Source organism: Drosophila kikkawai, chromosome 2R (genome assembly GCF_030179895.1).
Source record: "Drosophila kikkawai strain 14028-0561.14 chromosome 2R, DkikHiC1v2, whole genome shotgun sequence".
Lineage (NCBI taxonomy): Eukaryota > Metazoa > Arthropoda > Insecta > Diptera > Drosophilidae > Drosophila > Drosophila kikkawai.
In genome coordinates, this window is record NC_091729.1 from 9,778,809 (window position 1) to 9,792,376 (window position 13,568).

The 13,568-nt window shown below is 44.3% G+C and overlaps 7 protein-coding genes across 9 annotated transcripts; 2 read left to right on the plus strand and 5 right to left on the minus strand.

Moving 5' to 3' along the window:
- Positions 1-1,113: 1,113 nt before the first annotated feature.
- On the minus strand, positions 1,114-2,674 carry LOC108077949 (retinol dehydrogenase 12-like). Of its 2 annotated transcripts, XM_070284310.1 has the most exons (6): positions 2,656-2,674; positions 2,428-2,554; positions 2,052-2,315; positions 1,832-1,988; positions 1,516-1,775; positions 1,114-1,460 (listed from the first exon to the last, which is right to left on the minus strand). In XM_070284310.1, the coding sequence occupies exons 2-6, from the start codon at positions 2,505-2,507 to the stop codon at positions 1,232-1,234; spliced, it is 990 nt and encodes a 329-aa protein (XP_070140411.1). In that variant the 5' UTR covers positions 2,508-2,554; positions 2,656-2,674; the 3' UTR covers positions 1,114-1,231. The 2 variants fall into 2 exon arrangements, with proteins under 2 accessions (XP_070140411.1, XP_017026977.1); XM_017171488.3 differs by lacking the exon at positions 2,656-2,674 and having other exon boundaries at positions 2,428-2,572.
- A 599-nt stretch (positions 2,675-3,273) lies between these two features.
- LOC108078043 (retinol dehydrogenase 13-like) lies at positions 3,274-4,747 on the minus strand. Its single transcript, XM_017171605.3, has 5 exons — positions 4,606-4,747; positions 4,274-4,537; positions 3,946-4,102; positions 3,631-3,890; positions 3,274-3,574 (listed from the first exon to the last, which is right to left on the minus strand). The coding sequence occupies exons 1-5, from the start codon at positions 4,683-4,685 to the stop codon at positions 3,346-3,348; spliced, it is 990 nt and encodes a 329-aa protein (XP_017027094.1). The 5' UTR covers positions 4,686-4,747; the 3' UTR covers positions 3,274-3,345.
- A 385-nt stretch (positions 4,748-5,132) lies between these two features.
- On the minus strand, positions 5,133-6,510 carry LOC108078024 (retinol dehydrogenase 13). The gene is made up of 4 exons (XM_017171585.2): positions 6,381-6,510; positions 6,066-6,329; positions 5,586-6,002; positions 5,133-5,532 (listed from the first exon to the last, which is right to left on the minus strand). Exons 1-4 carry the CDS (start codon positions 6,458-6,460, stop codon positions 5,316-5,318), a joined length of 978 nt encoding a protein of 325 aa, XP_017027074.1. The 5' UTR covers positions 6,461-6,510; the 3' UTR covers positions 5,133-5,315.
- Positions 6,511-6,969: 459 nt separating this feature from the next.
- Positions 6,970-8,662, minus strand: LOC108078117 (retinol dehydrogenase 12). Of its 2 annotated transcripts, none has more exons than XM_017171733.3 (4): positions 8,227-8,662; positions 7,842-8,105; positions 7,366-7,782; positions 6,970-7,291 (listed from the first exon to the last, which is right to left on the minus strand). In XM_017171733.3, the coding sequence occupies exons 1-4, from the start codon at positions 8,310-8,312 to the stop codon at positions 7,075-7,077; spliced, it is 984 nt and encodes a 327-aa protein (XP_017027222.1). In that variant the 5' UTR covers positions 8,313-8,662; the 3' UTR covers positions 6,970-7,074. The 2 variants fall into 2 exon arrangements, with proteins under 2 accessions (XP_017027222.1, XP_017027221.1); XM_017171732.3 differs by having other exon boundaries at positions 7,359-7,782.
- A 139-nt stretch (positions 8,663-8,801) lies between these two features.
- On the minus strand, positions 8,802-10,274 carry LOC108078118 (retinol dehydrogenase 13). The gene is made up of 6 exons (XM_017171734.3): positions 10,080-10,274; positions 9,856-10,021; positions 9,689-9,786; positions 9,465-9,621; positions 9,147-9,406; positions 8,802-9,086 (listed from the first exon to the last, which is right to left on the minus strand). The coding sequence occupies exons 1-6, from the start codon at positions 10,163-10,165 to the stop codon at positions 8,849-8,851; spliced, it is 1,005 nt and encodes a 334-aa protein (XP_017027223.1). The 5' UTR covers positions 10,166-10,274; the 3' UTR covers positions 8,802-8,848.
- Positions 10,275-10,351: 77 nt separating this feature from the next.
- On the plus strand, positions 10,352-13,503 carry LOC108078119 (lysM and putative peptidoglycan-binding domain-containing protein 4). Its single transcript, XM_017171736.3, has 3 exons — positions 10,352-10,640; positions 10,735-11,291; positions 13,056-13,503. Exons 1-3 carry the CDS (start codon positions 10,627-10,629, stop codon positions 13,289-13,291), a joined length of 807 nt encoding a protein of 268 aa, XP_017027225.1. The 5' UTR covers positions 10,352-10,626; the 3' UTR covers positions 13,292-13,503.
- Positions 11,465-13,005, plus strand: Rpt1 (26S proteasome regulatory subunit Rpt1). Its single transcript, XM_017171731.3, has one exon. The coding sequence runs from the start codon at positions 11,588-11,590 to the stop codon at positions 12,887-12,889; it is 1,302 nt and encodes a 433-aa protein (XP_017027220.1). The 5' UTR covers positions 11,465-11,587; the 3' UTR covers positions 12,890-13,005.
- Positions 13,504-13,568: the final 65 nt, after the last annotated feature.

Below are 13,568 nucleotides of genomic sequence, written 5' to 3' on the forward strand. Positions count from 1 at the left end.
AATCGATTTTAAGAGAACGCACCGAACTGGGCCGAAGTAATTTGAACCTATACCAGTGTTCTAGCCAGTTATCAATCTAGTATTATCAATTATCGTATACAGTCAATGCGCATTGCATTCAGCACGTTTATGCCATATGGTATTGTTTATAAATTGAAAAACCTTTTTAATTGCAATGCAATGTGTTTCTTGTTTTTCTTATTAGAATGTTTGGATATAATTTAAAATGAATTATGGGATAAATATTTAAAATCATATTAGAGGGAAGACGATAAACAGTTAGATTCAAATTTTGACTACGCAAGAGAGAGATTGCGTATACGACATGTTCTCCCGAAACAGATCCTTTTAAGGGAAAGTAAAACCAAATACTCTTTAAAACTATGTTATACTAATAAAATGTCTTTGGCAAAAAAAATGCCAATTTAATTAATAGAATTTAAATAAAACTTAAATACTTCACAATGTCTATTAATGGGGAATAATTGCCTTCAATCATTCCAAATCCAATTTGGATGTATCCCATTTTCGCTCCCAACCAGCATATTTTCAGTTGTGTTATCTTGAGCACCAGCAGCTATTTTATTTTCTTGTCAATTATGGAACTCAGGTATTGAATTCTTCACGAAGTTAGGATTCAGGATTCAGGCCACATCAGAGGCTTTAGGACATCCCTAAGCAATATGAACAATATGCAATAGCGTTTTACATAAAAAGACTGACAAGTTATGAAATAACCCTCGGAACTGTTTCACTTTCTGGCCAGTTCTGTGTTCCCAGATCACGGATTCAGGGCATTGGCCGTTACTCCAGTTTGCCGCATCAATAAAGCCGTTTACAGAATTATCAAAACAATCGATAAAGATGCAAATTTTTAATTGAGGAAATTTCTAGTAAAATATGAGAAAAATAGTCCGAGCAGCTGTTGATATACTTCTAAATATTAATATGATATCAGAATAACTGATATCCAATAATAGCGAAACATATAGAATATTTACGAAATTATCTGAGAATTCACCATGATCCACTTTTAAAGTGTAAGAGAACATAACCAGGAAGGTAAAAAATACCTACTTTTAAACCATCCTTATAGAGAAATTCGAATTCGCATTAGTTGTGGTTCGTTCGAAGACGAAATGTTCATTTACATTTTTAACAGTTGAAATTATTGTGCAAATTATTAAAAAAATAAATAATGAAATGGCTGGAAATACGAAGTACCGCTTAATCAATCCACCTTAGATGTGCCTACGCCCGTCCATTTCTCGCTTTCAGCCCACAAGAACTTGGCCGTTTCGTCATTCTTGGCAGCTTTAGATACGTCTTTGGCTTTGCAGTCGCTGAAGTAGAGACCAGATACGTTTTTCAAGTCAGTATCCAGGGCGGCATACAGGGAGGTCTGCGCTCCAGACTTAGCTGTCTTGAAGAGCGTCCAAAGAAGCGGCCTGATCATAAGCCTAATGAGTCGAATTATTATTAATCAATTCACTGAGCGTTTTAACTTTTACTTACTGTCCGAGGTCATTCTGCAAGAATCCCCAATTTCTCAGGAGCTCAGTGTCCACAGCACCGGGATGCAGGGAGTTCACCGTGACTCCAGTACCCTCCAAGCGCTTGGCCAATTCCCGAGTGAACAGAACGTTAGCCAATTTGCTTTGGCTATAGGCCCCGATTCTACTGTAGGACTTCTCGCTGTTCAAGTCCTTAACATTAATGGATCCTTGTGTGTGGGCTAAGCTGGAAACGTTGACAATACGGCTAGGAGCAGTTTTCTGCGAGAATTTTTGGTTCGTAATGTGGTATGGAAATCGATTTATGTTCACAATACCTTTAACACGTCCAGCAGCAAATGGGTGAGCAGGAAGTGGCCCACGTGATTAACACCAAGCTGCATTTCGATGCCATCCTTGGTTAGAGATTTCGGGCAGTGCATCACGCCGGCATTATTAATAAGGACATGAAGTTTATCCTGCTCGCGCTTGAAACTGTATAATTAAAGGTTAAGTTGTTATATTTAATCGTATTAATCTCAAGATAAAATAGCTTACCCAGCTGCGAACTTGCGAATGGAATCGAAGGAACTCAAGTCCAATTCCCGGGAGAATATATTCTGATTGTTTGTCTCCTTGATGATCTCATCACGGGCTCTATTACACCGATTCATATCCCTGCACGCCATGTAGACGGTTCCTCCGCGTTTCGCAATCTCAAGAACCGTCTCCTTGCCGATTCCTGTGTTGGCTCCCGTGACAATAAACACTTTTCCGGTCTCATTTGTCTGCTTAATGAACTGGCCACCCTGCATGTATTTTCTGAAATTAAATCACAATTTTTAATACTCCATGCTACTTTCTGAATAGTTGCCAAACATAATTGCGAGTCATGGGTTTATTACTCATGAAAAATTTCACCATTGTTACTTACCTCAAAAAATACATAGCCGCGCCAATGACAGCCGGCCAGAGAATTATGGGGCAGCACAAGCAACATGATAAACAACTCATTTTGTTTTATATTTTTCTTTTTCCGATGTTGTTTACAATTGAGCGGTCTGAAACGGAATAAGAGTGAAGCCGGCTCCAGCTGTCGCTTAAATACGTTTTGGGCGTTATCTGTGAGAGAATACACGACATACTAATAATGCTTACTCACCATGAGTGCGATTCGAAACTACCAGAAGAAAGAGCCGTAATAAGTTTGAAACGAAGAGAAACAAGCGAATTAAACCTTTGTGGAAAATATCACGCATACGACAAGGCCTCCTTTCCGAATCGATTTTAAGAGAACGAATAGAACTGCCCCGAAGGCAGCCGAAGCTTGTTAAGCAATTATCTTTTTGTGCATTAGGTGTATCTGTGTGCTTACCAATTAGCACCGTAAAAAGTAGAATGCAGCTTATGCCATATGGTAGAACATATATATCACTTATTAATTACAGTGTAATGTTACGGATATTTTTTTCTTGTTTATCATTTAAAATACAATTTGAATCCAATATGGATATATATTAAGGGAGAGACGAAGAGCATTTCGATTTAATTTGTGTATAGCAAGAGAGAAATTTCGTATACGACATGCACTCCCGAATTCGATCGTTTTAAGAGAACTGCCTGAAATTCATGTTCGTGAATCAGATAAGCACACACATTTTGTTTACATTGGCTCTTTAAAGTTTATTTTATTATTTTGAACTAAGATCAAATAAGACAATTCACTTAAATTATAACGAAATAGTCCTTAATACTGTGGTATATTATTAATGTGTCTTTGGAAAATCAAATGCAAATTTAATTTATAGAATGTAAATAAAACCAAAATACTTCACAATAAACTTTTTTAATTCTAATCCAATTTGGATGTATCCAAACCTGTCCACTTCTCGCTCTCAACCCACAGCCGCCTGGCAGTTGCGTCATCCTGAGCGGCAGAAGCCGGTTCTTCTTCCTGGCAATTATGAAAGTAACGTCCTGATACCTTTACCAAATCAGGATCCAGGGATAGGTATATGGAGTTCTGGGCTCCACTTTTCGGCGTCTTTAGAATTGGCCACATCAGAGGCTTCAGGACATACCTATGCATTATGAACATGTTATAGCATTTTCCATATAAAGACTGATTGGACCATACCTTATGAAGTAGCCCTTGGGACTGTTCCAATCTCTGGCCAGTTCCGTGTTCACAGATCCCGGATTCAGGGCATTGACCGTGACACCAGAGCCCTCCAACCGTTTGGCCAGCTCCCGGGCAAAAAGAACGTTGGCCAACTTGCTCTGACTGTAGGCGGCGATCTCATCGTAGGACTCTTCGCTATTCAGATCGCTGAAGTTGATGTTGCCCTTGGTATGGGCCACACTCGATAGGACGACAATGCGGCTGGGCGCAGATTTCTAAATATTTATAATGAGTTAACCATAAGTCGTAAATATAAAATATTTTTAATACTTTCAAAACATCCAGTAACAGGTTGGTTAGCAGAAAGTGGCCCATATGATTGACGCCCAACTGGGACTCAAATCCATCCTTGGTTAATCTTCGAGGACAACGCATAATGCCAGCATTATTGATTAGCACATGCAGCTTATCCTGCTCTCTCTTGAACCTGTTTAATGATGGTATATAAAAAAGCAAAGTGTTATAAGTTTAGTTAAAATTTTGAAATGCAATGACCAAACACATAACCAATTTATATTCTTGATCAGCATCAACAGAAGAGGCGATCTAGCCTTTCCGGTAGACATTTCATTTCATTCCTTGTTATAAAAATGCTCACCCAGCCACGAATTTGTGAATGGAGTCCAGCGAGTTCAAATCCAATTCGCGTGAGAAAACATTTGGATTATTCGATTCTCTGACTATTTCCAGGCGGGCCTGTTCGCATCTCTTCAGGTCTCGGCAAGCAATATAGACAGTTCCGCCGCGTTTGGCCAATTCCCGAACTATCTCCTTTCCGATTCCGGTATTTGATCCGGTAACAATAAATACCTTTCCCGGTTCATCGGTATGCTTCTTGAACTGGATGCCTTGTTTATGTTTTCTTAAGAAAATACAATATCAATTAGATTTAAGATTGTTTAATATGTATTTTCATATTAAGAAACTTACCTTACATAGTAAATTACTGTTCCTAGTATTGCTGGGAGTATTATTACAGGACTCAACAAACAACCGATGATGGCACACATCTTGACGGCTATTAAGTACTTGATTGGTACTGTTTGGTGTGTTTGCTGGCGTTTCGCTTCGTTATAAGCCAGTAAGCCTACTGCTCTCTTTTTATATAAATGCTCTTAGCTAGGTACACATATGTTACCTGTACCTAGTCAAGTCATGCTGATAAGCTCCTGTACCTGTAAAAGTGGAAGCGCACAACAACAGAGCAAATTATCGAAAAAAGAGACAAATCATGCTCTTAGCAAATTCAAACACTTCTTAAAAATTATCTTTTAATAAGGAAAACCATATGATGACCTCGCTCATTTGTGGGGCTCGCTCACAAAATGGGGATCTAATATCTAAGTGTCTACGTATTTATTTACTTAAGAGAGTGCCTAAACCAAACAGATGGATTTTTGTCAGTCTCTAGAAAGCACTGCAAAATATTTGAAGGTTTATTGAAAGTTAACAATATATAAAAGATGTATAAATAAAATTTTAATTTTCGTTAATGTTGGTTTTCACACAAAATGTTGTTATTATGTTCTAATAGTTGTTCCGTGGACTTTGTCTAGCGCTGCTAATAAAATTTAACATTATACATACATTATATATATAAGTACCAAATAAGGTGAAACGTTAAAATCATATAAACTTGCTTAAAGGTGCGCACCCGTCCACTTCTCGCTCTCTGTCCAAAGAAATTTGGCAGCATCATCGTCCAGGGCAGCGGATCCCACTCGTTTGGGCCTGCAGTCACTAAAGTATTGTCCAGAGACCTCCTTCAGGATTGGGTCCAGAGCTACATATAGAGTTGTCTGAGCTCCACTTCTGACAGTCTTTATGAAAATCCAAATAATCGGTGCGATGAGCAATCTGGAATTATACCATTATTAAACCCAGACCATGTAAGTCAAGAAAGAACTTACTTTCCAAGTTTGGTTCGCAAGAAGAACGTGTTCCGAAAGAGCTCCGTGTTGACAACACCTGGATGCAAGGCGTTTACCGTGACTCGAGTTCCCCGCAGACGTTTGGACAGTTCCCGCGTAAACATAATATTGGCCAACTTGCTCTGGCAATAGGCCTGCTTTCGATCGTAGGACTCTTCGCTGTTGAGATCATCCTGATTGATTGAACCGAAGCGATGGGCAATACTGGACAGGACAACAATTCGACTGGGCGCGGAATTCTTGAGCACATCCAGGAGCAGGAGTGTGAGCAGGAAGTGACCCATGTGATTTACTCCTATTTGCATTTCAAAGCCATCCGTTGTTAGCATCTTGGGACAGTCCATGACCCCGGCATTGTTAATGAGTATGTGCAGTTTCTTTTGCTCCTTCTTGAAGCTAAGAAGGTAATTTAAAGGAATATATTATTCTTAGTAAGGAACTAACCGTAAGACTACCAACCCAGCTGCAAATTTTCTTATGGATTCCATGGAGCAGAGGTCCAATTCGCGTGCAAACACATTCGGGTTTTTAGTTGCCTCAACTATTTCCTTGCGGGCTTGCTCGCACTTCTGCATATCGCGACAAGCCATGTATATAGTGGCTCCTCGGCGAGCCAATTCCAAGACAGTCTCCTTTCCGATTCCCGTATTACATCCAGTCACAATCGCCACTCTTCCTGTCTCATTCGTTTTCTTGGTGAATTGACCTCCCTGCATATAGCGCCTAAGGTGAGGGGGCTTGAACCATCGCTCAAAGTCTGCCAAGTATATTCACCTGAGCAAATAAATTCCCACGGCGGATAGAGCAGGTCCATATACCAACGGACTCAAGACGCGCTTGCGAATTTCACCCATATTTTTCGCTCCGATTACGTTCAGCTCCAAGTGTCGACTACCGATTCGGAGCCCCTTGCTTTTTTCTATATTTGAATAATAACCACTGACTGCGATTCATATAAAAGACATATAAACCCCCCATAGACCGGTATAAAAACACGGTAGTAGCTGTGAGGTCGGAGGGTTTATGATGGTGACAATTAGGAGAAAAGTAGATGTTTCCTAGACTCGTTTTTATCAGACCAAAGATCAAGAACGGCGTATCATTAAAACCATTATAGCTGTTGATCTAATAGTAGAACAGAGGCAGAGGCAGATGTCAGACGAAATGATTATCGTTGCCAGAATGATTGAATTACACACCGAAAGAATTCCCAATACCAATAAATGATTAGAGTTAATTATGTTATGGCTTTTGATAAAGCCATTTGATTTTTCCTTACATCATTCAAGTCACTGGCCTTTATCGCTGACTCGTATAATTGATATTTTATGGGCCCACTTAATTACAATATAACTACAACAGCTCTTCCAGTATTCGTTTTATTTTTTTATAACTAAGAGTGACTTTTAAAACAATTAACTTGGCTTTAACAGCGACTAGGTGCCTAATACTACCCTCCCCGCCCAAGTCAGAGAGGAATGCCAGCCCATTTCTCCGTCTTGGCCCACAGCCACTGGCCCATCTGATCGTCTAGGGCTGCTGGGGCCAATGGGGCCGGCTTGCAGTCGCTGAAGTATTGACCGGATACTGTTTCGAGATCGGGGTCTAGGGCGGCGTACAGAGTGGTCTGGGCCCCGTTCCTTGGAGTTTTCATGAGCGACCAGAGCAGCGGCCTCAGGATGGTTCTGAAAACAGGCAGACAATTAAGTCACCTTAAATTTGAGGGAGCATTTCGAAGAGGACACACTCTACCACATACTGAGCAAACTTGGTTTGAAAGAAGATCACATTCCTTGCTATCTCCGTGTCTGCAATCCCTGGATTGAGGGCATTGACCGTGACCCCGGTTCCCTCCAGGCGTATGGCCAATTCGCGAGCAAAGAGTATATTTGCCAGCTTGCTTTGGCAGTAAGCAACTCCCTCGTCGTAGGACCTGTTGCTGTTTATGTCCTCCGACTGGATCTGGCCGCGTTCGTGTGCCTTGCTGGACACCACAACCACCCGACTAGGAGCTGATCTCTTCAGCACATCCAGTAGCAGGTGGGTGAGCAGAAAGTGGCCAATGTGGTTCACTCCCAGGTGCATTTCGTATCCCTCCTTGGTGAGGCTGCGCGGCACCCAGAAGACACCGGCGTTGTTGATCAGTATGTGCAGTTCCCTTTGCTCTTTCTTGAAGCTGTTGGTCAATAACTTATCAGTCTTATGAGTTCCAATTTGGTTTAAGGTTTGACTCACCCTGAGACGAATTCTCGAATGGAATCCTGAGAAGACAAGTCGCATTCCCGAGAGAAAACGTTCGAGTTCCCAGTTGTTTTGACGATCTCCCGCCGGGCCTTTTCACCCTTTTCCTTATTTCGACACGCCATGTAAATGGTAGCGCCTCTCCTGGCCAACTCCATCACAGTCTCCTTGCCAAGACCCGTATTTCCGCCCGTGACGATGGCAACTTTTCCAGTCTCATCGGTCTGCTTCCTGAACTTCCCCCCCTGCATATACAGCCTGAATCGGGTTAAATTTACTCCAGTTAATCGGTGATTACTAAGAACGTTGTCGTCACTGGTATACGTCGTTGATAACGCCTTTTCAGCGTTACATTTTAAATAGGCGACTCACTACTCACCTCAAACAGAAAGCGATAATGCCGAGAATGCCATGGGTAAGAAGCGCAGGGGCAATTTTTTGCAGAAAATTGACTATTATTTCCATATTGAGCTTAGCAGAGCTCCGGCCCGAGCCAAATCGTGGTCTTTTCTTGAATGCGTCGGCGGCCGAAATTCTGTGGGCTAATAAGTGATTTCCGAAGCGATTGCTGAACGACAACTGATAAAACTGATAGTAACGGGGGTAGCTATGGGCAGCCCGTAATCTAAACACAGCTCTTCAGCACATTTAGCATAGATAATTTCGCCAAGAGTCCGAAAAGCGAGTCACCGTCACGGGCGTTTCAATGTTTCCGACTGAACCAAATGAACCCAAACTTTTGGACCGAAGGCTCGGGTTAAAAATGTAATGGATATACATATCTATTTTAAACAAATGATGTAGAATTGCCCATCCAACCGGTTTCGCAGTGCATATACGAACGTACACACTTGATCCACAAGCTTTCAACGGTATTTGGCCGGCTAACTGCTGTTAGTCAAGTTAACATAGCCGTCAGTAAGTAGAAACACTCATTTGTCAACTGTAAAAAACTATAGATTTATGCGAAGTTTTATGCAAAGTCTTTTTTAAACCCAAAACTATTCGGTAGGATCTATTTTGATAATCGTGGGCTGTGTCCACTTTTCACTAACCGCCCAGAGCCACTTGGCCGTTTGTGAATCTGTGGCAGCCGGCGCCATTTCCTTGGCCTTGCAGTCGCTGAAGTATTGCCCCGTCACCTTTTCCAATTCCGGTTCTAGGGCTACATACAAGGTGGTCTGGGCTCCGTTCTTGGGAGTCTTAACAAATGGCCAAAACAGGGGCTTCACAAATAGCCTACAGGAAAGAGATATTTAATAAAACAGTGGGATGAGGGGAAAACAGGAAAATACTCACCCAGCAAAGAAGTTATTGAAGATGCCCATGTGCCTAATAATCTCCGTATCCACTACACCGGGATGTAGTGCGTTAGCCGTCACTTTAGTTCCCTGCAATCGGTTGGACAACTCCCGTGTGAACAGGACGTTGGCCAACTTACTCTGGCTGTAGGCCTTGCCTTCGTCATAGCCCTTGTCGCTGTTCAGGTCCCCAGTGTTGATTTCGCCGCGAGTGTGCGCCAAGCTCGAAACATTCACAATCCGGCTGGGGGCTGATTCCTGCGGGAATAGGGATAATAAACAGGCTGAACAAGCTATGGTATTTAAGAAGTTAAACCTTAAGTAGGTCCAATAGCAAGTTCGTGAGGAGGAAGTGACCCATGTGATTGACGCCCAGCTGCAGCTCAATGCCATCCAACGTCAGGGAACGGGGGCAGCGCATCACACCGGCATTATTGATAAGGATGTTAAGGCGTTGCTGCTCCCGTTTGAAGCTGTGGGTATGGGAATCGCATGTTGGACATAATTCCCTTTGAATGTTTAAAGTTTCCAGGGACTCACGCTGCGACAAAGTGGCGGATGGATTCCTGAGAGGCGAGATCACATTCCCTGCAGTATACGTATTTGTTTTTTGTTTCCAAAACGATTTCCTCGCGGGCCTGTTGGAAATTAAGAGTTGTTTATATCGCTTTTTTAGGAGTAATCTCCGCTTAGACTAATGAGCTTACCTCTTCACACTTCTTTAAGTCTCGGCAAGCCATATAGACGGTTCCTCCGCGCCTCGCAATCTCCCGCACCGTCTCCTTGCCTATTCCTGTATTCGCTCCCGTGACAATAAACACTTTGCCGGTTTCGTCCGTTTCTTTGGTAAACTTGCCGCCTTGCATAAGATCTCTGGAAAGGGAAAAAACTGTCAAAACTGGACGTCTGGTGTGGAAAGTAAAACACCTACTTTACGCCACAGGCCACGCCCACCGTGGTTCCAGTGACACTAAGCCAGAACACGGTGCGGCTCTTTAAAAACGCAAATAAAGACATATTTCGAAAATAATAAATAAAACGAGTTGGACTGTCAAATCGATTTAATCTACTATCGATAGTTCTGATATATTGTACGATCGATTTTTGACAATATTGTCTGGTAAATTTATTTAGCAGCAAAATAACTTTCAATGTAATATTATTGCTACATATAAAAATGTTTAATTAAAATAATTTTTCGTTTTGTTTTGATTCTCGTATTCCGAACAATCGACAACCAAGCAAACAGCTGTGCAAACAGCTATCGATACTGGGCTATCGATAATTACCATCATCTGTGGCTGAGCTTTGTGTTTTTGTTGTTTTTGTTTTTGATGACTGCAACCAAGTTTACACGTAAATAATCTAATTGCGTTAATTAATTGCCTTCGCTGCACAACAAAGAGTACCTGCAGCTCCAAGTGGGGTGATATCCGAGAGCTCAGACAGAAAATCCCCTCAAGGCAGACGGGACAACAATGCGACGCAATGCGTAAGTCAACGCCAACTCGACTGTTGCTTTTCTTTTCAGTTGCTTCAAGGCGAGTTTAAAGTGAGAGCAATTTGACAAGTGTTTTTCTCCACAGGCGACCGCAGCATCACAATCTGGAGGACGTGGATCCCGACGACGTGGAGGACATCTTCGCCCGTCCTGCCTACGACGACGATGAGTTTGTCGACCTGCTGCCACTGGCCCGGAGACCCAACGGCCATGCCAGGCTGGGGCGCTTCGAAAACACGCTGGAGGTGAAAGTCCAAGAGGGCGACACCCTGCAGGCGCTGGCCCTGCGCTTTCACTGCTCCGTGGCGGACATCAAGCGGCTGAACAAGATCGACCGCGAGAACGAGATACACGCGCATCGCGTCATCCGAATTCCGGTCACAGTGCACAACGTTCTGCTGGGCAACGGCGGTCCCGACGCCCTACCCGCCGTTCACAAAAGTGGCAACAACAGTCCCAGGCACAATCTCGAGAGGGAACCAGCTCCTGAACGCAATCCTCTGGAGGATGCGCGCCAAATGCTGGACGAGCGCCTTCTGGTCGCAGCGGTTAACGCTTCCGGAGCTATTGACGATCAGCCGTCGACGAGTAGGGCAGCCAGGCAATTCTACGAGGGAGCACAGGGTTCCCCCAACGACGAAGGTGAGTCCAAGAGCTGGTGAAGATTAGCTTAGAAATTATCGCGGTTTTTGGTGGCCTTTAAGTTGACAGTGTTGGAAGTTGCACGCATATATTTTAGTATATTTTCTGGTATATTTTTCTAAAAACATTCGATAGTGCCGGCCATTTATTATCGATAGGGTCATCGAGGCTGTGACATCACTATTTGACAGCGTTTTGCCAAATTGTTTAGTCATTCCTATCCGTAAAACAAAAGAAAAACATAGCTTGGACTTACTTTTCACCGTTAAAAACATAATAATCCGCAACTAAGCAAGATGCCGGACTATCTGGGAGACGACCAGCGCAAGGTGAAGCACGATGAGAAGGAGGATAAAGAGATCAAATCGCTGGATGAGGGCGACATTGAGCTGCTGAAGACGTATGGCCAGAGCCAGTACCACAAGTCCATAAAGGCCATCGAGGAGGATATCCAAAAGGCTGTTAAGCAGGTCAACGAGCTGACCGGGATAAAGGAGAGCGACACGGGACTGGCGCCGCCCGCGCTCTGGGATCTCGCTGCGGACAAGCAGATCCTGCAGAACGAGCAGCCGCTGCAGGTGGCCCGCTGCACCAAGATAATCAACGCGGACTCCGACGACCCCAAGTACATAATCAATGTTAAGCAGTTCGCCAAGTTCGTGGTGGACCTGGCCGATTCCGTGGCCCCCACCGATATCGAGGAGGGAATGCGCGTTGGCGTCGATCGCAACAAGTACCAGATCCACATCCCACTCCCTCCGAAGATCGATCCCACGGTGACCATGATGCAGGTCGAGGATAAGCCGGATGTTACCTACAGCGACGTGGGCGGTTGCAAGGAGCAGATCGAGAAGCTGCGTGAGGTGGTAGAGACGCCGCTCCTGCACCCGGAGAAGTTCGTCAACCTGGGTATTGAGCCACCCAAGGGAGTGCTGCTGTTCGGTCCCCCTGGCACTGGCAAGACCCTGTGCGCTCGTGCCGTGGCCAATCGTACGGACGCCTGCTTTATCCGTGTCATCGGCTCCGAGCTGGTGCAGAAGTACGTGGGCGAAGGAGCTCGCATGGTGCGTGAGCTGTTCGAGATGGCCCGCTCCAAGAAGGCCTGCCTTATCTTCTTCGACGAAATCGACGCTATTGGTGGCGCGCGTTTCGATGATGGCGCCGGTGGCGATAACGAGGTGCAGCGCACCATGTTGGAGCTGATCAACCAGCTAGATGGCTTCGATCCGCGTGGCAACATCAAGGTGCTCATGGCCACCAACAGACCCGATACTTTGGACCCGGCGCTGATGCGTCCTGGTCGTCTGGACCGTAAGGTGGAATTTGGTCTGCCCGATCAGGATGGCCGCTCGCACATCTTCAAGATCCACGCCCGCTCCATGTCCGTGGAGCGTGATATTCGTTTCGATTTGCTTGCTCGTCTCTGTCCCAATTCCACTGGTGCTGAGATCCGGTCGGTGTGCACGGAAGCCGGCATGTTTGCCATCCGGGCACGCCGCAAGGTGGCCACCGAGAAGGACTTCCTCGAGGCCGTCAACAAGGTTATCAAGAGCTACGCCAAGTTTAGCGCCACCCCCCGCTATATGACCTACAATTAAGTTAATATTTACCGGCACTGATTTGTATCCTCTGAGAGAGAAACTGTAAAAGATCCTGCAGCTGGCATTTCATTGAATAAAACTATAGAACTATACCTCCATAAACTGTCAACTTACAGGCTTGTGCTTTAATTTTAATTAATTAATCTTGAAACTTTATTCCTAGCCAATATGGAGCAGCCGTTCGAGGAAACTGTGGGCCTACTGGTGGACAGACATGCTCCCTTGGTGCGTCCCATCCCAGGACCCTCGCTGAGTGCCATCGACTGGTCCGGGTCCGACTGCGACTTGTCCTGGATCTGCCTGCTGATCTTCATACTCGCCCTGTGCGTCGTCATACCGCTGGTGTACGTCATCTACCTGGCGGAGCATCCGCACAATCACAATCACAGCGCCCAGTAGCTAGGTGGCCGGCTCCCCATGGTTAATGCCTACGAAGTGATCATCATTCCAAATGTACCGGCAACTCCTCAACCTCTCACTCTCTCACACTCTTCAGCTCAGTCTGTGGCGCATTTAAAATGCAGTTCGGACGATGGAATTTATTTTTATATCTAAAGGTAGACTTTTATAAACGGACTATTGTCGAAATAATAATAACTCTTTGCACTGTACTCTGTACTACTCTAAAGAACTGCGATTCGGGTGCTTCCGCATAGCATAGGAAATGTTTAAGCAT